Raw genomic sequence first — 16,648 nt, 5'->3', positions numbered from 1 at the left:
CAAATAATATGTTCAATGTATTGTCGAAGGCTTTCACGGCCGGCATACGATGGCTGGTGTGGGTCTTCCGGGCTGTGTGGCCGTGGTCTTGAAGTCTTGTTTCCTAACGTTTCGCCAGCACCTGTGACCGGCATCTTCAGAGTGCAGGAGCACAGACAGGAGCAGTTCTCTCTGTGCCCCTGCTCCTGTCTGTGCTCCTGCACTCTGAAGATGCCGGTCACAGGTGCTGGCGAAACGTTAGGAAACAAGACTTCAAGACCACGGCCACACAGCCCGGAAGACCCACACCAGCCATCAAATAATATGTTCATTTATTTATCTATCAGATGTATATTTCACCACAATTATGCAGATTCTCAGCATACATAAAAAACTGAAGAAGCCAGGCACGGTGGTTCCAGAAAGAATGGAGACCCGTAAGCTAAAAGATGAGTCTTGATTAATACAATTCAGGGTTTTTAATGATGGGAGTTCTTTACCAACCTGCCTGGCTCATATCCACTGGTACTGGTGGACAAGAGAAAGATGTTGCCTGTGATCTCTAGAAAAAAAATTGTAGTTACTTTCAACATGACCCCAACCAAGAAAGTTTCAACTCTGCAGAATTCAGCTTTATTTACATATTCAATATTTAAAAAGCATAATTACAACACACTTTGTTTTATCCAATTTTTAAATGTGCAGACTAAAAAAATCATGGTTCCTGTACACTACAAATAAAACCTGAAAAAAGTTCACCTTACTTAGGACAGGAGTGACTGCATTTATTTATAATATATACATCCACACCTATCAATTCGATTAAATATTCCTTTTTCAGACATTGTCAATGCCATTTACAAATCATCGAGAGAGACTGCCCCTCTGAGAGGCAAGTGACTGACTACACAATTCTAAACATTTATTTGGAAGCAGGTCCATCTTGCCAGTTTGAAAAGAACAGACTTCCAAGTTACTCAGACTCAAAAGCCAGAGTTGGCTCAGGTGCCCTAGGGATGCTCCATGCGCCCTTTCCCAAGCTGCCCCAATTCACAAAAGACTAACATTTTGAAAAGTTTCCTCCCACGGCAGGGGAGGCTTAGAAAAGTAATGTTCTAAAAGACACAGAAAGCAGTGACCAACTTGCCATGCTGCCTAATGTGCAGCTTGAACCTAACATTTGTGTTCATGCAAAGAAAAGATTTCAGCAAAAAGATACTCCAGCAAGGTATTCAAGGGCATGACCAGGACTTAACGTGACTCTTCTCTAGTCCTCTTCCTGCTCCTCATGCTCCTAGTCTTTGCATTATGATTCTAAGGGTAGTTGGAAAAGAAGAGTCTTCAAACGTTTTAGGGAATTTGTTCTTTACCATATTCAAATATTCTTGAACTCTGCAATATTATACCCCAGCTTTCTCCAATCTGTTTGCTTTTAATTTTCATAATTTCTAGTTAGCATCAGAATTTGGCCATATTGTCTGGGATTACGTGAAGTAACACCTGACAAATTTGGAAGACACCAGATTGAGGGAGCGTGGCATTCCCTGCTCACCAGTACTTTCTAGCATGCTTTGGTATTTACAAATCTTGTCATTCCACCTTGACTTCTGCAGGTATCAGAAGCCATCATCCAAGGCCTTCACTTGACTATCCAGGGATGTGCATTAAAAAAAAAAAAGGCAAGGACATGATATGTAAATTGTCCTTAGCATGAATTTTCCAAGCACCAGAAAAAACAAGCCTGACCCTTTTTGTGAGAGACAAAATTTTACTAATTTACAAAAATAAGTTGCTTGTTGAAGCTTAGACCTAAAAGCCAATTTTTACAACTTTTAAAAGCTAGCTCTTTGTTCTAATTGATTGTTTTGCTTTGGGGGAATTACAGAAGTTTTACAACACACTCAAAGCCAAGTACATATTAGGATTTCCAATTACATATACACAAGTTCACGTGCGCCCCCCCCAACATACATACATGCACACAGTTATGCCCTCAGTCACCCCCTCCCAAGACAAATAAATATGGGAATAAATGGGACACCCAAAATTAGTATGACAAGCAGGCCCAGAGTAGATACAATACTCCAAATATTGGCCCTTTTTTCTGAATCGTGAAATAACTTGGAAATGTTTTTTGAGAATCTAATGTTGTGTTCTTGTCACATGTAGGGCAAAATCATACTTTGCCCTATTCTTTTCTCTTGGCTCTAGTTGGGTTAAAACCACCCAATATTGAAATAGTTTATGACCACTGCATCAGTTACAATCAGCACCCTGCTGCTGAGACATGGTTCCCAATGCCTCCAACTGCTTTCAGACTGAGGGGCTTCAGAGAATCTAGGGGGAAGGGAGAGAAGATGAATCTCTGCCCGGCCTGACCCTGTGAAAGGATACAAAGGGAAGACATGTGACAACATGCTACAACTTACTAGCTCTTACTGTTTTACACTGAACTCTGGACATTCCTAGTTAATTCAACCATTTATGCCTCAACAAGCCTCTTAAAAATCAAAATATTACCAGCTTTGCATCGCTACACCAGGAATGACACTGGAATGTTTAATGGATATTAGAAGAAAGCAAATAGACCAGACAATTGGCACTTTGTGCTCCCAACTGAACTACCATAACATAGGAAACTATTCTTCACTAGTCCTAAACCTGGTGAGATCTCAATCTTTTTTTATTTATGCTTTTCTTTTCTCATACATTTATTAGAAAACCAGAAAGTATATTCACTCTCTTCGGACAAACGCACTTGGTGCAGAAGGCAGCTCACATGTGAGGAATTACCTCCACTTTGTCATTTTGGGATCCCGTGTCCTTTTCAGAAGTAAATTATTTCTGCTATTTTTGTTGCATAAATCTATCTTCCCCCATCCTGACCCTGGTCTCTTGCCCCAACTGTGTAGGAATAGTTCTCATTGTGTTTTGATTTAATGGCCAGGCATGCTCATGTAAGTCCAAGTCTCACTGTTCTTCTACAGCACACACCTTAAAAAGAAAAAAAAAAGCTCTTGCCCACTTTCTTCTATTTCCCATCTGTTTTCAATGCTTTAGCGTTATGAAAAGAGAGGGATGTATAGAGACATTCCCAGTCTTTCTGCTCTAGAAAGAAGGCAGAAGAGATGAAGCCTAAATAGCTTGGAAAGAAGCAAGATAGTGCTCTCTCGGCATAGTCACCTCAGACCTTGTGAAATGCTTTGGGAACAGATCAGGGCCGGATTAATTCTCCCTTACTAGTCCCTGCAACCTCCCCATATTGCAGCCCTCATGAGGGGCCTTATTACAGAATGCAAACCTTCTTTCCAAATTGCAGATAGCACAGATGGCTTCCTTTCATTCAGAGCTGCGTTCTCTTTTCCGTACCCAGGTTAGAGCACTCACATGTTTTTAGCTTCCCTTTGCTCACTTTGCTCAAGGAAGAAAGCAGTTTTAAGAAAATCAAATGGACACCCGAAATTGATGTGCATACTAGGCCTTCCCACCATCAGCAGGGTCCAGTCAAATAAAAAAAAAAATGGCCAAGTTTTTTGGCTCCTGTCCAAGACTTGCTTTCTTGTATAAGCTAAGGGCCTCTGTCTTACCTGGGCAACCCAGAAACATGATTACAAACTCACAAGAGCATAGTGGACATATCACAGACTTTTGCTGAAAGTTTCAGCTACTAATAGTGCAAGAGAAAGAGCAAGTTGCTCCAGTTTCAGTACCCAGGAGAAGACAGTTTAGGAGGCAAAAAGCAAACGTCAGCTACAGCAGGAGAGAAAGTATGAAGATGTAGTACAGAGACAACATAAACAATTAAGCCCAACAACATGAATTATGCCCAAATCTGACATCAGGATAGACCAATACCCACAGCGGTATTTTTTATGATCCTTATAAAATAGGAGAGGAGAGCCCTCAGAAAATGATTCCTGAAGCTGCATGATATTATTAAGAGGCTTTGCCATATGGAGCAAATAGCGCTCCATATGGATCTCTTTGCTTCACCTTTTTGTATGTTGGCGGGGGGGGGGGAACAAACTAAAAAGGTTTTGAGACTTCATGATTAAAACAGGAGTGAGAAAGGGAGGATTTCAAATCCATATTTGCCACACACTGCCAGCAGCAAACTCCTGCTATGACATGATTATTTTTTAGAACAAGTTCATTCATTCTTTTTCCAAAGTCTGAAAAAAACAAAACCACACTGAATAGAAAGAAATGCTTTTTCGTTTTTGGCAACCCCCCTCACAATGCTGCAAACCAAGGCAACTGAAGAGCAGCTAAACTACTCTCATGACAGAATACAACAAACCTTCTCCTCATTTCCACAAAAAAGAGAGACTGAGAAAAAGGGTTGCTTTTGCTGCATTTTGAAAACAACTTAGATTAATGGAAAAGTAAAGCAGAATGCAACTCAAAAAGATGTAAAAGCAGGAGTGAAAAAGGAAATACTGGCCACGTTTGTGCTACCATGGACAACCAACAAGTTCAGGGGCATCTGGCAATCACAGACTCAGGCTATAGATTGGGGCTCTTGCATGGCCAAATTTTAACTGATGAAACCCACCCCAGTGGTTCCTTCCATTAGCAAGTATTGCTTGGCATGCAGTACCCTTTTCTATAGCATTTCCCCTCCATGGGACTTATATACAGACCTCAGCTGCTCCTTGAGACTGAACAGTCACACAAGTGGAGGGGGAAAATTCCATGTGAACAGTTCACATTGTCCAGCCATGAATAAGCCCTCGCTAAATATCATAGCGACTGGAGCTATACAATGCTGGATAGTTCTGCCGGGAATACTGGAAGTGATCTACGAGGACATTGCCTCTGCTACCATACTGGAAATCTCCATGCTGTGCAAAGGAGGCAAGTCCATTCTGAGACTTTTCAGGGGTACTCCAGCGCCGATCCAGGTTTGCTAGATCTCCCGTCGTGATGGGAAGGAGCTGTTTCTTTGCTTCCTGGTTTGCATCATACTTGGTCTGTAGGATAATTACACTATCAGCTTCAGAAATCAACATTTCTACTAAAGCACAAGTATCCTAAAGACAAGAGATACATTAACTATCTTGAGAAACATTAACTGATAAACATTATCTGTTAAATTGCTCTTTCCACTTATTTATGAGAAAGCACCAACTGCTCCCACTGATGATTGATAGGATTAAAAGTCACCTCAGAATGTAGAGGATTGAGAGGGGAGCCCATTTTGGAGGAGAGTATAGTGGGCTTCCATCTATGCAAAAAGAAGGGGCTATGTCTGAGGAGCAACATGGAAGTATTGCCTTTAGACACTTGGAACTTGGAGCAAATAAGGAGTCATAACTGGGCAAGACAGAGGAATCTCTAGCCTGATTGGTCAGCTCATCTGACCTGTAGTCTGAAATGAAGCCCCTCCCCACTATTAGGTCATAAACTGATCTTGTCAATAGTCCTGCAAGGGAATGAGCCAGACTTTGGCTGGATGGGACCAGTGAAGCCAACTGGGTATGACCATATCACATTCACATACAGAGGTAGGATTCTTTTCTCTTTTCTTTTGTTGTTTTTGAGAGGAAGGCAGGGTTCTTTGCATTTTTCTGTCAGTACTGAAGTGTGACTTTAGTTATATTAATTGAGTTGTTCCAGTGTGGTGGAGAGCTAAGATTACAGGCCACCAACGAAGCACTCAAAGCACATCTGGCTTACACAGTGTCAAAGTTTCTTTGGATATTTTGAAACAACACATCACCTCTTCCACATTAAATTCTACTACCAGCCTCAGATAAGAGGGCAGAACTTTAACCATTCATTCATGGACTGTTGCAGGCCATTTTAGCTTTCAGGATTGGGGGACTATATTTCATTTGAACATTTTATGTATACTCATCTTTTATAACAATAGTTACTCTTGAGTAATTTTTCTACGGTATTTAAATTGTTTTACATTTATACTGCAGCTCATGAGGAATCAACTTGATTCTTGGCTTGTCTTTACAATATTTGTCAGGATTTATTAACTTTGTTTTTGTTTTCTTTCTAAAAGTTTAAGGCATACATTGTAAGTTTTCCATCTCAAAAGTGCAGAAAACCATGTTGTTGATTTTGGCATTTGTGCCATTGAAATTTGGCAATGCATGTTGAAGGACTACAAAAAAGAATACATGGACCACTTGTGGCTCTGTAGCCTTACACAGCCAATACTTAGACTAGAGCTGAGTAGTACTAATATGAGAAATCAGGAGATAAGAATCCACAAAGACAGACATATACCCCCTTCCCAAGTCATTAATGAAACTCAAAAGTTAACTTACAGTCATTCTGTTCGCTCTTGAGGAAACGGAAAATGAATCCTGAGCTAGCCCCACCATTTAAAAGTTAAAATTCAGGTATGGCTGAATTTCAGCTGAGTTCCAACTAAAGCTCAGAGAAAGCTTCAACCACCTTCATTTGTCTGCCCCAGGCTAAAGGAAGACTTTCCATAAGCTACATACCTTGTTGTACAAAAACACTCCCAGGATAGCAGTCATCATGCCCAGAACATTGGTGGTGGTGACAGGGTTGCGAAGCATGATCAGGGAGACACTAATGACAGTGATCCTTTTTGTGGCATTTGCAACAGAGTAACTCAGAGGGCTGATAAGGTTCAGGATGCTGAAGGCGATGACATTCTGGGCAAAGTTGCAGAAGCCACTGATGGCCAAGAGAAGGATGGTCCACGGCCAATGGGCCATTGAACTCTGTGGGAGAAACAGTCTGTGAAGCATCAGCTTGCTTAAAGGGACAGAAGCAGCTACAACTGACTGACCCTTCCCAAACAGAAGCTGGAGCCCAAACGTCTAAATCCAGTGGGTCCTGCTTCTTTATGAACAAGCAGAGAGCAAGGAACATAGTCACAGTTGATTGAGGCAACCATCCTAAACCTCCCTCTATTTTCCCGTCCCTTTAATTAAATATCAAAACTCAAAAAATATTGGTTAAGTATAACTTATTTTTTCTCTAATCAAGTGCAAGGATTTCTAGCTTCCAGTTCTGAACATTGTTTTCAGAAAATCAAGTTTTATAAATTGAAAGTTTTATATATTAATTTATGTATAGTTTATTGAAAAGTCAAAGTTCTGCTGTACAAAGACCTTGCCACAATTCTGCAGGAATACAAAACATGCTTCTCATATTCCTTCCTTTAAACAAAATACACAAAGGTGCTTCTAAATTTGGTAGCTTGTGAAGATACTTTTCTAATATCTAATCCTAAATGGTTGGGGATTTTTTGCAAGCAATAACAATTTATTACAAAACCTATAGCATTTAAATAAATATCACTGCATAATTATATTTGAATATTGGGATTCTAGCATTTAATAGCAGCGTGGATTGGCTGTGAATGTTATTTTAACATCTTAATGTTTTTTCCCAAATTTCGTATTTCTTCCAATAAAGTATAGGGATATGAAATTGAGAGCAGCAAAGGAAATAATTGGAGTAGCAAAAGATATGATTTTTAAAGCAACCTATATATATGATTAATAGAATACTGCAATTAACAAATCCAAATAGTTTTGTGCATAAAGCATTTTTTTTAAAAAAATCTGAACTTGAGCAGAAGGAGCTTACATAACAAACTTTAAGACAAAATACGCTTTGCATTCAAAGGCATAAAGATGTTTTGGAGTAGGGATGTGCATGAAGCACCCATCTGCAACTCCAAAATAATTTTTCCCAGTATCATGTTGTTAAAGCACCTTTTTGCCTCTGAATCCAAATCGCTGTATAGCCCCCCATCAATTATTGAGATAAAACTCTTTTTTATATACACTATAATCATTATAATTTATTAATCACCTAATAGAGAATTTCCAATGCTGATATATCCTTAGATAGAAATACCCTCTATTTTTTTAACATTTTTACTCAAAAATTATTTATTAGGAAGAGCATAAGTGAAAGACACATGACAACTGAATCATCAGTTTGAAAGGTGGTCTATTAAACTAAAGCAGTTTTAAGAGGTGAGGTTATGAGAGGTCTGCTTTCATATGATTAAATACACTTTTTCCTATAATATACTGAAATCTTGCTTGGTTACTCTGTGTTACAGGTGGTCCTTGTTTAATGACCACTCATTCACTGACCATTCAAACTTACGAAGGTGCTGAATGAGTGGTAGTTATGATTGGTCCTCATACTTACGTTGGTCACAGCATCCCCACAGTCACGTGATTGCCATTTGCAATCTTCTTTGCCAGCTTCCTATAAGCAAAGTCAATGAGGAAGCCAGCAGGTCACAAATGGCAACCATGTGAAGTCTTCACTTAATGATCTGCAATGATTCACTTAACGATGGCAACCGGGACTACCAGAATTTCCATCACTAAGTGGCGCAGTCACATGAGGTGCTTTATGACTGTGTCGCTTAGCAACAGAAATTCTGAGGACTACCTGTATTAATATCAGATAAATAAGGTAATCCAGCTTTCAAAAAAGGTTGAAAAAAGATAAAAGTTAGTTTTATTATTAAATAACTAGTTCTTTTAGAGTGTTTACTTAATCTATTAGCATACTGTATGTAATTTACCAGACGCAGCCAAGATTCTAAGTGCAAAGAAATGGATAGACTCTAAAGTACTTTAAAGGATGAAATAGTTATTAAGATCTTTCAAGGGTAGCAGAAATTTGTAAACTGGAATAGGCAATGTAGCACCATTCAGATACCATGGTAAACAATTTCCACTGGCTACACTGGGTAGAACTTATTTATTTATGGCCACCCACCTGCTAGGTGACTCTTACATAGCAGTTGTAACCCAAAATATTTGAGGGCATCAGGATTCACACAACAATAAATGAAAAAAAGAGAGAGGGAGAGAAGGCAATATATCATAAAATTTAGTGGGCACCTATTGCTGTAGAAGATATTGACAATTTTAGAAGTTTAAGTTACTTATTTTATATATATATATATATATATATATATATATATATTTTACTGTACTTTATGAGGGAGCTCAAAATATACTTTTTTACTCATGACTTTTGAGTTTTCATCTTTTATGGATTTTATCATTGTATAATATTCTTGTAAAGAATTACTTATTAATTAGATTTAGATCCTGCCTTTCCCTCAGGAGTTCAAGGCTCCCTATGTCCTTCAACTTCAGTAATCCTCTTGAGATAGGGTAGCCTGTGACTGTCCCAAAGTTAGTCACTGACCTCTCAAAGTTGAGAGTGGACTTGAACCTGATCTCTCCAGTCCTTAACCACTACATCACACTGGCTTTTATTCAACTTATTTACTTACTTACACTATTCAACTAATTAATATTTATTTATTTATATAGCAAATTTATAGGACATCCAATCCCAATTCCTCCTGGTGGCTATCAAAAATATAATTGGGTAATACAATGATAAAATCCATAAAAGATGAAAACTCAAAAGGCATGAGTAAAAAAGTATATTTTGAGCTCCCTCATAAAGTACAGTAATAAAGGTACCTCCCTCAACTTCAGCAACAATTTATTATATGTTCTACCACAAAAAAGGCAAAATTAATTCTCTGTGTTATATATGTCTTTGACAGGGTCTGCAAAAGTGCTTAGTTAATTATCTAAGCTGGTAGGCTGGACTGCACTGCCCTGGACAGCTCTGCAAGTAACTTGTGCCTAAGCTGTGTAAGCTTAGAGCTGAAGTTAGAGCTGAAGGACCAGGTTAGGGACAGATCTTCATGGAGAAAATCTATCTATGTGGTCACTAAGAGTCAACAATGACTTGATGGCACATAATCAATCGATCAATCAATCAATCAATCAAAAGCTGTGTAAAGCTATGACACTGTGAGTGCCTACAGCTGGGTTTTGAAAGCTATTGGGAAGCAATGCAACTGTCTCAGCACAGTGGTGATATGGCAACCCCTATGCTGCCAGGTGCTGGGCCAGTTGCAATTCCTATACTGTCCAAGGGCCTCCCCTCAATACATACACTGTAATAATTCAGCCTTTGAGGTTACCAGCATCTGGATCACTGACACCAGGTCTCCGTCTCCAGAAAGGGGCACAATTGGTTTATCAAATGAAGCTGATAAAAGGCCCCCATTGCCACTGATGTCATGTGGCTATCCAGCATCAATGCTGGATCCAGGAAGGACCCCCAGACTGTGAACCTGAACCTTCAGGGGGAGTACAACCCCATCCAGCACAGGCTTATCTCCTGAATCTTGAAGTTCAGCCCCTGGATCAGCAACAAGTCCATCTTGTCTGGTTTCAGCTTCACCTTGTTCTCCCACATCCAGTCCTTTACAGCCTGGAGACTTGCAGAGGCTCTTGAGACATCCAACCCTGAGCTTGCAGGAAAGGAGAAGTATAGCTGAGTATCATCAGCATACCGACAGTGACTAGCTCCAAACCCGCACGTGATCCTTCCCAGCAGCCTCATACAGATATTAATAATATGAAACTTTGCATGACCTGCAGGACAATCCCAAAGGATTGAGCAACAGTCTCTCGTATCACTTTCTAGTACTGCCTTGGAGTGAAAGGAGCAGAATTGCTGAAACACATTGCCTCTAACATTCAGCTTTTTCAGCAGCTCCAGCAGGTTGGCATGGCCAATCGAATCAAAAGCCACCAAAAAATCCAGGAACATCAATAAGATTGCACTTTCCTTCTCTCCTTCTCCCAGAAATGGCCTATTATTTATTGTTGATTTACCCTCTTTATTTTTACATTGTTTAACAACATACCAAATAAGGTACAAACACATGTATACTTTTCTAGTAATTTTAAAAGTTATTTAGGTAAAAACAAAAATTATTATCCTGATTTTTAAGAGTCTTTCCATCTCTACACTATTCATTTTCTACTCCTGGCTGAGCTCTTTCACCTGAGTACCCTTCTTCTTGTCTACTAGAAGATGACAAACTCTATTGAAGAGCAAAAGCTCAAAAACGTCTACAAATTTCAAGTACCCACAACTCCTGTCATTCAGTTCATAGCTTTGGAGCTCTCGTGGTCTTACTGCCAATATGCTTGATATCCTTTCATGCTGACCAAAATGTGAGCTCAATACCAGTTCTAAACAGAATCCACTAAGCCAAAAAACTGTGAGGGCTGCAATGGAAAACATGGTAGAATGATCATCAGAAAAGCAATGGGAGCCTCCTGACCCCATCTCACTCCAGGGGCATACTTCAGGCCAAAGGCCTTTTTTTACAGACTTAGATTAAGACTTACCAAGTCATTTTCTACAAGGAATGAGGACAGATCAACCAACACCCATGTTGGGATCATGAAAAACACAGCATGGCACCCAAGGATGTTCAACAGCCGGAGATGGTGTATTCGTGAGTCTCTTAATACCTGTAAGATTGAAGGATTCAGAAACAGCCTCTTCTTCAAGAGCCAATTTCCTGAAAACTGAAATATAACTGCTGTATCTCAAAAACACAATTTCTTTAATTGTGTACAACTGAACCCAGTGGCAGTGATTAATCCAGCTTTTCTAATTTGGTGTCCTACAGATAAATTGCATCTCAGCTTTCAGAATTCCCAGCCTGCATAGCTGTGCGAAATGAAATCTATTTTGAGTCAGAGGCATCAAAGCTAAACAATAAAATAAGAAATTTGAAAAATCTGAACAATACTAGCATCTAACTACAAACTAGCTGGGTGACTGTGTGTGCATATGTGTGTGTGTGCATATGTGTGTGTGTGCGTGTGTGTATGGAGACAGTCTAACACATAGTGGCAGGGTGTAAGACGCAGGCAGGAACAGCATACACTGAACAGCACAACCAAGTAGCTGGCATTGTATACAGGAACATCTGCACAGTATATGGGCTAGACCCTCCCAAGTCCAGATGGGAGATTCCACAGAAGGTTGTAGAGAATAACATGGCTAAGATCCTGTGGGACTTCCAGATCCAGATGGACAGGCAGGTACTGGCCAATCAATCAGACATCATGGTAGTAGCCAAGGACTGGAAGACAATGATGGTGATAGATGTACCAGTGCCAAGTGACAGCAACATCAGGAAGAAGGAGTATGAGAAACTGGAGAAGTACCAGGGCCTGAAGGAGGAACTAGAGAGGATGTGGAAAGGAAAGGCCAAGGTGATCCCAGTGGTGGTAGGAGCACTCGGGGCTGTGACTCCTAAGCTGGAGAGTGGCTCCAACAGAACCCAGGAACAACATCAGAGCTCTCTGTCCGGAAGAGTGCAGTGCTAGGAACAGCTAAGATACAGCACAGGACCTCAAACTCCCAGACCTCTGGTAGAGGACCTGAGATTGAGGAAGACACACATCACCCATAGGGGTGAGAGGGGAATTTTTCTTTAAAAAACTCTCAAACCCACTTTTTTTAGCTATTCAAGAAAAAACAGTCCTACATATATATTCATATTATATAATACATTTAACTGCTAACATTTAAGTCACTTCATTTAACGTTAGGAAAATTGGAAATTCAGCATATAAACTAGCACATGCAGTCCAACTTAATGAGTGTATTTGTGCAACATGCTGGTTTAGACTAAAAGAGGGTTGGTAGTTCAAAGTTCAATGTGCTGTGAGAACTCAACCATGGTCTTATGATGCTGTGTGAATAAGGTCATCACATTAAACCATAACATAATTTTGGGGATATAGAACATAGTAATTGTGCTTTGTTAATGTGGATTTAGCATGTTGGGTGAATACCAACTACCACTGATTTAAGGAGAGCTCTCCCCCATCCCCCATTTCAGTTTCCCATCTATAAGTTGGTTAACAATAGCAGCTTAGACTTTGTGTACCACGGAGAAATTATTTAGTTTCTACACCATGCTATGGTCACTTAGATAGCATTAGAGAATATGAATTTGAAATATTAATATACTGTATGTTTGCTACAAAGACCAATAGCATAATCATTAATGCAGAAATATTAAGTATATTTGCAGATGTGCATCCATGTGCAAAAAACCCCCCAAACCTCTAAAACGAATAACATAGGGTACCTTCTTAGAGAAAATATTCTGAAGTGAGAAGCAGAGAGTTGCAGCCAGGGCACTTATAAGTCCCCAAGTGTCAAATGAGAGTTCCGTAACTGTGGCCAGCAGGACTCCACCAATAATAGGGATGAGGGATAAATACACCTGAGAGAGGAAGAGAAAAATTGCTACTTATATGGGACAGCAGCTGTTTTCCAAGTTCAGGTGGCCCAGAAAGTTTATGCGAGCCTCACAAAACACTCTTTCCAAATATCTTTTTTTCAAATATTTCAACAGAACAGCTGTAGGAGAAGCATCAAAAAGCTTCACCTCTCTGACTATTCCTATTTCTCTTACCTTGGTTGTCTGCTTTTCCTTCATGATGATTCTTGACAGCAGAACAACCCAAATAGGCATTGTTGCTTTAACTGAAAGGAGAAGGAAGGGTAGAGAATTAAAGTGAGGCTAGCAACAAGGCCAGGGAAATCAAAGGAAACTAGTCAGAAACTGAAATACTGCATGCCGATATTACTCAACACAGTGTAAATGTTTGCTCAACCTCCACTCCAGTATGTAAAAGATTCCATGGTGATGCTACAGAGGATCAAGTGGCACTGCCTAGCCTGACATTTTCTCCCACCATTAGTCAACACAACTCCCAGTTTTCCTTGCCTCTGCTTCCCTCTGTATGAACTATCAGGCACTCTGGACCAACCAGATTATTGACAGTAGGAGCTTTTTTTTTTAACAATGCCAATCCCTCCAGGCATGTTTCTTCTTCCTCAATATAAATAAGGAAATGCATTTGAATGGCAAAATGGTCATGTAACTCACTCCGTTATTACTTCTTTTCTTTCCACAGATATACTGTACCATCTTTCTCCCAATGGGAAAAGCTGTCCTTTCTCTTGCAGCTATACCAACATTCTACACATAGATGGAGACAGCCTGGCAATCTGATGAAAACTGTTAACTCCATTCAGAGAAGCCCTCCTTCTAGCCCTTTGCAAACCCACTTGTGAACCAAAGTAGTTTAGCACTAACTATGAAGGAGATCAAGATTCCAATCCATGCTCAGCCACAAAAGTTCACTGGGTAATATTGGGCCAATCACTACCTCTTAACCCACCTTACCTCACAAGGCAGCTGTTGTGGGGATAACAGGAAACAGCATAATGCACTGCTGCACCTTGTGATGTAGTAATCAAGGTGTGGGACTGGCACCAGAGACACCCAGCTTCTAGTCCACCCTTCGCCATAGTAGCTTACTGGGTGACTTTGGGCCAGTCATTCTTGCAGCTCAGCGTACTTCACAAGGTTATTACTATAGAGGAAATGCTATGTATGCTGCCTTAGGCAGGATATAAACCTAAGAAATATAGGAAAGTTGGGGTAGAAATCTAACATACAAAGTACTCCCTTCTTTCTCATTTACTCTGCACTGGGCACAGAAAAACATTGTTCTTTCCATACAAGCATATCCGCAGGCAATGTTTCATATTCCTTCGTTCTAGAACATTAAAAAAATGAAGGGCATGTTCCCCCCCCCCCCAAGCACTTGAAAGCACTCTGTATATGGACTAGTGACTCCCTCCCCCACGCGCCCCTCCATACCGGTGTGAGCGTAGGAGACTGGGACGCGCCAAAGGGAGACGTGGGCTGAGACGGAGGCTAAGTACTTGCCAAAGGCGAGCGGAAGGATGAGACGCGGGTACGCGCGAGGAGGCAGCTGGGCTGGGCTGGCGGCGGGCACGCGCCAGGCCCGTAACAAGGGGGGCAGGAGCGCCACTAAGCCCAGCACGTGGCAGAGCGAGACTGTCACGGGCCGCGGGAATGCGCCCAGCAGCACCTTATTCACCACGTTCCCGCCAGCGCTCAGCGCGTACCACGCCAGGCAGAGCGCAGGCACGCGAAACAGCCCCGATGACCCGCGGGGGGATGTGCCGGAGGGGCTGGCGGGTGAGGAGGGCGCGGGAGGGGGAAGGAGGAGGCCGGGCGGCGGCGGCGGCGGCGACACCATCCTCAGGGTGGGGAGAAGAGCTGCACCGGTGCCTCTGCAGCCGGGACGGAGCCGCTTTGCCTTTCCTCGGACGCGTCACTTCCGCCCAGCCGGCGGAAGCGAAGTGCCATAGCGACGGAAGCCGGGAAGGACGGCTCCGTTCAGTCTCAGAAAAGCGAAGTCCCCGGCGGGCGGCCCCGGCCAAAGGAAGGACCGGGCTTCTTCCCTTGTCTCTGCGGAGGGCGGGAGTGCTCGGGCGTCAGTGCACCGACGCTGCTGTAGCTCCCAACGTTTTCGGGGTTTTATTATATCAGAGATAAAATTAAGCTCTCGTTTTTTCTCTAGCTGAAATGAGCTTTGCACGGAGAGAGCGCAAGCTCGACACAGGGCATTTTTCACGCCTCCCACTTGTGTGTTTGTACATACCGTCAGGCGCTGCACGGATGCAATCGCAAAGCGTCGATCTCAAGGCGCCTTTGCTCAGTGCTGCTGCAAGGGCTGGTGCTTGGAACTAAAGTCTCTCTAAAACGACGAGGGTAACGGTCTGGCAGGGCTCACCTCAGCATCCGTTCTAATCAGGCTGGGTGCGTATGTAGCTGCCGATGCTGACTCTTACACAGCCAACAAAGCGGTGCCTATTCTCAAGTAATGTACACCACCATTGAAACAGAAAGTCCAAAACATGAAATTACAGTCGTCTGGTATCGAGGATCCCACTAGGGCGTGCACGAAACGAAACAAAACAAAACAAAACAAAAACCGTGATTCTGTTTTAAGTTCAGGATAAAACAGCCCCATTCGGGACGTTCCGAGTTTGCTGGGTTCTGCGAAATAATTGCTTGAGCGTCTTGTTCCAACCTCAAACAAAATTCTTTGTATCAAAGTCAAAACACCCAAAGTGGCAATTTAGAGGTCAAAATCTTTTGAAGTGTTTTGCACACCCAAATATTTCATGTTTCTGTCAAAGTAGCCTGGGCCAAAGAAAAGCATTTGCCATACCAATACAATTCAAAACATCATTTGAACAACACCTTTAAGGGTTTGACAGCGTTCTCAGACATAACATAATTACAATAAACCTACAACACATGCTTGCTCCTCTTTTTCTTTCCCATATTATTGGGTGGAGTGGAGAGTGGGATAGAGGCCAGCAAATAATTACTTGGCTAAGATTCGGAAGTCCCCGAGATGCCTTGAAAATCTGAGTTTTCAGTTTTGAAAGTCTCTACCCCCCACCCCAAAAACTTTTACTTTGTTAAATTGCCAATTTTTCTTTTGCTGCAATGAATTAAGTGTGGCTATTTGTGAAGCATCCTGTTTTATTTTTTTTAAATGACACAGATGCTACATTTGGGACTTCAGGTCGGGTTTCCTTTTAAACATACTGTTCACATTTCCATTTATTATTTAAATTACATTTACCTTGTTTTTCCACTTCGTTTTATTGGTTCTCTCCCTCCCTCCCTCTCTCAATATTGACAGAATATAATAGCAATGGCCTGGTATAAAACAAAGCAATGTACGTAACATTCATTCCATCTATCCCACCTCCCCAAGAGGAAGGTCTGGTTAAGAAATTGTGACTGCCCAAATGTCTCAATGGATTAGAACCTATTTCTTCCAATTCTCATCCAACACTGTAAGCACTCACCGCACTGGCTCATTGTATGTCTGTTTGAGCCAGACATGGATTTAAAGAAAATAAATTTAAAATCAGCCACAGGCAGGCAGAGGCA

At 41.4% G+C, this 16,648-nt stretch overlaps 1 protein-coding gene across 1 annotated transcript; it reads right to left on the bottom strand.

The window, feature by feature from the left end:
• Nucleotides 1-1,839: 1,839 nt before the first annotated feature.
• Nucleotides 1,840-15,012, bottom strand: SLC35E1 (solute carrier family 35 member E1). The gene is made up of 6 exons (XM_007437724.4): nucleotides 14,528-15,012; nucleotides 13,271-13,341; nucleotides 12,941-13,078; nucleotides 11,178-11,303; nucleotides 6,444-6,689; nucleotides 1,840-4,952 (listed from the first exon to the last, which is right to left on the bottom strand). Exons 1-6 carry the CDS (start codon nucleotides 14,931-14,933, stop codon nucleotides 4,716-4,718), a joined length of 1,224 nt encoding a protein of 407 aa, XP_007437786.1. The 5' UTR covers nucleotides 14,934-15,012; the 3' UTR covers nucleotides 1,840-4,715.
• Between the last annotated feature and the right edge of the window lie 1,636 nt (nucleotides 15,013-16,648).

Source organism: Python bivittatus, unplaced genomic scaffold (genome assembly GCF_059951505.1).
Source record: "Python bivittatus isolate LINGU-HERP-01145 unplaced genomic scaffold, Pbiv_v1 ctg000580_np1212, whole genome shotgun sequence".
In the NCBI taxonomy this organism is placed as follows: Eukaryota; Metazoa; Chordata; class Lepidosauria; order Squamata; family Pythonidae; genus Python; species Python bivittatus.
Note: the sequence above shows the minus strand (reverse complement) of the source record. Positions and strands in the feature narration are given on the sequence as shown.